At 41.1% G+C, this 5,102-nt stretch overlaps 1 protein-coding gene across 2 annotated transcripts; it reads left to right on the top strand.

Annotated features, from left to right (window-relative positions):
• Positions 1–504: 504 nt before the first annotated feature.
• On the top strand, positions 505–3,490 carry LOC147423808 (putative UDP-arabinopyranose mutase 1). 2 transcript variants are annotated; one of them, XM_086501293.1, is made up of 5 exons: positions 505–661; positions 1,164–1,496; positions 1,663–1,913; positions 2,440–2,608; positions 2,882–3,490. In XM_086501293.1, the coding sequence occupies exons 2-5, from the start codon at positions 1,200–1,202 to the stop codon at positions 3,185–3,187; spliced, it is 1,023 nt and encodes a 340-aa protein (XP_086357419.1). In that variant the 5' UTR covers positions 505–661; positions 1,164–1,199; the 3' UTR covers positions 3,188–3,490. The 2 variants fall into 2 exon arrangements, with proteins under 2 accessions (XP_086357419.1, XP_086357421.1); XM_086501295.1 differs by lacking the exon at positions 505–661 and adding an exon at positions 764–847.
• The last annotated feature ends 1,612 nt before the right edge of the window (positions 3,491–5,102 follow it).

The following is a 5,102-nucleotide window of genomic DNA, read 5'->3' as shown; positions in this document are numbered from 1 at the left end:
ATATGTGCATGCAGGCAAAACCAAATTAGGTGCAGTGGATAATAGTATCATCTACGTAAAGGTGGAACAGTCTGATCATAGCCAACATTGGTAGCTCATGTCCCTACCAACAAACCAACTTGAATTATTGATGGCTGATCCTCAAACCCCAAGGTCAAAATGGAATCTATACATGAAGGCATGAGATCAACAAGCATCCAATCAAGACTCCAAATACTGCAAGCCGACATTTCAAACTCTACTGCCATAACAAAAAATGTTGAACAATGCCACAAAAAGGGAGACCATCTAACATTGATCCACAGCTAAGGGCTAATACTGAACACCACTCTTCCAAAGTCCCATGATAACCATGAGAGAGGCTCCTCTCCCAAGTCCAAAACTGCCATCCTCTCTCTCTCTCTCTCTCCCCAAAGGTGGAACTAGGCCGGTTTGGAAGACTAGTTCATTCTTAAGATTTCAATCTCGCCTCCTTATTGTTCTCTTTTGGATTGCAAGTGGCAGGCCTCTGTCATTTTGTCACTTGTTATACTGCTCTAAGTTTTCAGATCAATGCAAATATAAACCATGCGAAATAACCTATATGCAAATTACGTAGTTCTGGGCGTTTTGCACGTCCTCGCGACTTGCGCCTCCACTTCTCGATCGGCTCCACTTTCAGGTAACCTTATAAGCTACTTTATGCTTTTGGGCATCTCAATTTTACTCTTTCTTCTTTGGATCTGTCAACTCGCTGTAAGTGTACGTTTAGATTTGCTTTTTTGCACAGTGCTGCGTCTATGGGCGCTCTTAAATTGATCCATAGCTGCTTGCATCTGCGCATATTTCTGTTTTCTGCCGACTAGCAGTAAGTCCACTTTTCGATTTCCTTTGTTTTCTTGCATCTGGTGCTCTCACATTCAATTTCCATCCATTGATGCTTACGTTTGTGCATTTTCTCTTATTTTTCACATCTCTGTAGTATTGGGTGCTCTTACATTCATCCAGTGATGCTTACATTTGTGCATTTTCCTCATATGTGATATGCTGTTTTGTTTTCTTTTGAAATATATTGTTCTGTTCTATTTGTGCTTGTCGGAATTCTCTAGTGCTGCCTTGGATCTTTAACTACTGTGATGCATTACATGTTGTCATAACTCAGTCTGTTGTGTGCGTTGGTGCAGGAGGGCCCAGTTTAATTGAGGATTCTGTGAGGAGACATGGCTCTCAAGGATGAGCTTGACATTGTTATCCCCACCATTCGGAATTTAGATTTCTTGGAGATGTGGAGGCCTTTCTTCCAACCATACCATCTCATCATAGTGCAGGATGGTGATCCTACTAAGGTTATCAAGGTGCCTGAAGGATTCAACTATGAGCTTTACAATCGCAACGACATCAATCGCATCCTTGGACCCAAGGCCTCTTGCATATCGTACAAGGACAGTGCATGCAGGTGCTTTGGCTACATGATGTCCAAGAAAAAGTACATTTATACAATCGATGACGATTGCTTTGTGAGTACAGTTTTTTATGGTTATCTTCATATGACTGGATTTTGTCCTTGGATTTTTTTAAACACCTTAGGTCAGCTTTTGGTTCTACCATGTGTCTTCAGAGCTTTCTGATGGTTCTTGAGCAACGGCGAGTTCTCTGAAGGCTGATCTTTTGCTTGTTGTCCAGGTAGCAAAGGATCCCTCTGGCAAGGACATCAATGCTCTGGAGCAGCACATAAAAAATTTGCTCTCACCATCCACGCCCCATTTTTTTAACACCCTCTATGATCCCTACCGGGAAGGTGCCGATTTTGTTCGAGGTTACCCTTTTAGCCTTAGAGAGGGAGTACCTACAGCCATTTCTCATGGTCTTTGGCTTAACATTCCGGATTATGATGCCCCAACACAGCTTGTAAAGCCAGCTGAACGCAACACTAGGTAAAATTTGTGCTTTTGAGGATGGCAGGTGCTCAATTGTTTTCCTTTTGGTCGACTGGTTGTTTTTCACCTTTATTCAACTGCGACTGCCGTCTTGAGACTTTCCATGTGTTGTTGTTTAATTTTTGCCTTCTTTGCGCAGATGATTTCAGGATACGTTGTTCAATGAGCAATTGCCCATGTTTATGTTTCACGTGCATCTGTATGCTTCATATCCATGTAAAAGTCTGCTGCTCAACCTTGTTTTTGTTGGTTTCCTAAATTCACTTTGTAAATCGATGGAAGTGGCAAGATATCTAGAGATGAAGAACATTACTATATTGTCAAGCTCACGTGGTTTATTGCGCAGCTGTGGAATGTGTGTGTGCATGCTTTTCATCTAAAGAAGAGTTCGCAATTTATGCATGGAATTTGGTTGCTTTCTAAGTTTATGTATTGTGAGCACCTATTTTTACATTTCTTTGGATGCAGCGCATGGCTGACTTTTCCTCCTAAAGTTGTTGACATGTCGTATTTTGTTGCACAGATACGTGGATGCAGTTATGACTATTCCCAAGGGTACTTTATTCCCTATGTGTGGAATGAATATGGGCTTTAATAGAGAATTGATAGGCCCAGCTATGTATTTTGGACTCATGGGAGATGGCCAACCTATTGGTCGCTACGATGACATGTGGGCAGGTTGGTGCTGCAAGGTATGGGAGAAAAGCTTTTTGGGCCTGCCCTTTTTGGCTTAAATAAAATTCAAATTCAATTCTTTCATCCTAGATAATTATGCTATCAGTAGATAAATAGACATGTCATTGATAAGTTTCATGACTAGACCTTGAGTTGTTGGGTGATACGAAGGTGCAAATTCTATTGTGGTTATGTATCTCTTGGCAAGCCTCGTGATTTAATCACTTGTTGAATGTGGTATTTTTGTGATACTCGTCTCTGTGTTACGAATGACAATCTGTCTGGTTCAGGTGATATGTGATCATTTGGGGTATGGTGTGAAGACGGGACTACCTTACATTTGGCATAGCAAAGCCAGCAACCCATTTGTGAACCTTAAAAAGGAATACAAGGGCATTTTTTGGCAGGAGGAAATTATTCCGTTCTTCCAATCGGTGAAGCTACCAAAAGACTGCACGACAGTAGAACAATGCTACATCGAGCTTTCCAAGCAGGTCACGGAGAAGCTGAGCGGTGTCGACCCGTATTTTGGCAAATTGGGAGATGCCATGGTCACATGGATCGAAGCATGGGGCGAAGTGAACTCTTCGAAGTGAGAATGATCAGATTTTTAGGTTTTTGCCATTCTTCAAAATGCATTCACATTATGATTGCTTTATGGAGGAAGGCAGGAAATGAGATGGCAATTTTGTTGCTCGAAACACATTTGAGGTTTTCTGGTTTCTTGGTAGATACTTTTCTTCTAGGTGGTCACATTATTTCAGTGTGGAGTAAAGTGGAGATCCTTTCCCAGCGAAGCTCTGCGCTACTTGATTTATGCTTAGCATTGTACTATGCTGACCACAATGGAACTATTATGAGGCTTCTCGGCGCATTCAAATTAATTTTGTATTTGCTCAGTCAGCATTGTTATTTGTGGCATTGTTTGGTCTAGTTTTATGATGACCAGTTGAATCAAATTGTGATTGTGCGGATCTGGAACGGCGTTTGGTATGTGTGTGCACGTTCGCGCGCGCGCGTGTCCTAGTTACCAGGAAATTCCATTTCAGGGCCTACCGGATTGGAAACTCTGTTTCCGAAGTCCCCGTTTCTTGTTTTCGTTCTCTCGTTTCTTGGGGGAGTTCTAAATGTTTAATACACAATATACCTATGAAAAGCCGTTTCTAAACTGTTCCAATAAAATGATCAGGCTGTTTCCATCTTTGATGGCCTTGCCGGTCTCGTTGGTAAGTATGGTGTGCGTGCTTTTGTGTTCATTTCAATTCTGGAACAACAAATTTGGCATTCTTGCTTGTTGATTTTAGAGATTATTTGATAATCTCATCTTATGACTCGGGTTTTTAAGATCAAAACTTGAGCAACTCTGGTTTAGAACATCGGTTTCTTCGTTTGCTTTTTATTCTTCAATATGAACAATCGTCTTCTTCATCTGTACATCGGTTCTTGAAGGTGAACTAAATTTTCACGCTTTCGCACCTCAGTGCCAGTCGTGGGTCACCTTTGTTATGGGGTCACTTTTACGAGGGCTTTAATGGAGACCTTGCCAGAACTCTGTTTAGATGCTTTTGATTCAATTCATTGGTTTGATTGACCATAACCAGTGGTCACTAATAACTGACCTTTTGTGTGTTTTGCTAGATTTTGAGCTTGTCTTGAAAATAACCAGCAAGTGAAAAAAACCAGGAGAATTTTCATGTCTTTTTATTTCTCTCACTGGTTACAAGTGTTGTTTTTGGTGAGCACCGACTGTAATTGACCCCAGCAGTTATTTGTGTCGTGCTCCGAGTCGAAAAGTTCGCTTGTCTTGCAATGTCATTCTCGGTGCTATCCTTGCCATCTTAAATGGCCAAGTTGTTGTAGGCCCTTACAGAGATGAGAACTTATAGTGACTTCTCCATGCCGAAGATGTGTTGAATCTTGAAAGGCACAAGGTTTTTTCTTTTGTTCATAAATGTTGTAATGTGTTTCCTTGTTCTGGGTTGACAACAATTTAAAACTTTGCAAGAAGCCAGTTTTCTGCCATCCCATCTGTATATCACCGACATTGTCTAGAAATATGCTATAGAATAAAACCACTCGGCAATCCATGCAGAGACTTTCCCTCAAGGTGCAATTAGAGCAATTAGACGCTCGTGGAAATTCATAGACCTAGACCACCAAGGGGAGAAGCATGCTAGATGCGTCTATATGCACATGGAAAATTTTCGTCCACTAGGACACTTTTAATATAGGTGCTAAAATAGGTGAGAATGCCGGCTTTCACTACTAAATATGAGTACAAGGATGCCTCTTCCTCATATATATTCTATTTTGCAAACTCCAAAAGATGGGTGGGGGTGTGAGTGCAACAATTAGAGGTGAAGCATGCTAGATAGGGGAAATTTCGTAGTCAGTAGTAATCAGTAGGTTTGATCATTTACTTTCTTTAACCCATAGGTTTGATTATTTAGTTTCTCCGTGACAACAAATGGTCCACAGTACTTCTTACAAAGTGAGTTGTGCTTAGGTTTA

Source organism: Adiantum capillus-veneris, chromosome 26, assembly GCF_014529385.1.
Source record: "Adiantum capillus-veneris isolate H3 chromosome 26, ASM1452938v2, whole genome shotgun sequence".
NCBI classification, from domain to species: Eukaryota; Viridiplantae; Streptophyta; class Polypodiopsida; order Polypodiales; family Pteridaceae; genus Adiantum; species Adiantum capillus-veneris.
The sequence above is the reverse complement of the archived record's forward strand: the minus strand, read 5'-3'. Positions and strand labels throughout refer to the sequence as shown.

Excerpts from the sequence above, each read along its gene's own strand:
- LOC147423808 (XM_086501293.1), top strand. The coding sequence starts at position 1,200 with ATGGCTCTCAAGGATGAGCTTGACATTGTTATCCCCACCATTCGGAAT. Across the intron at positions 1,914-2,439 it reads CCAGCTGAACGCAACACTAG|ATACGTGGATGCAGTTATGA; the intron begins GTAAAATTTGTG and ends TTTGTTGCACAG. Across the intron at positions 2,609-2,881 it reads GGGCAGGTTGGTGCTGCAAG|GTGATATGTGATCATTTGGG; the intron begins GTATGGGAGAAA and ends TGTCTGGTTCAG.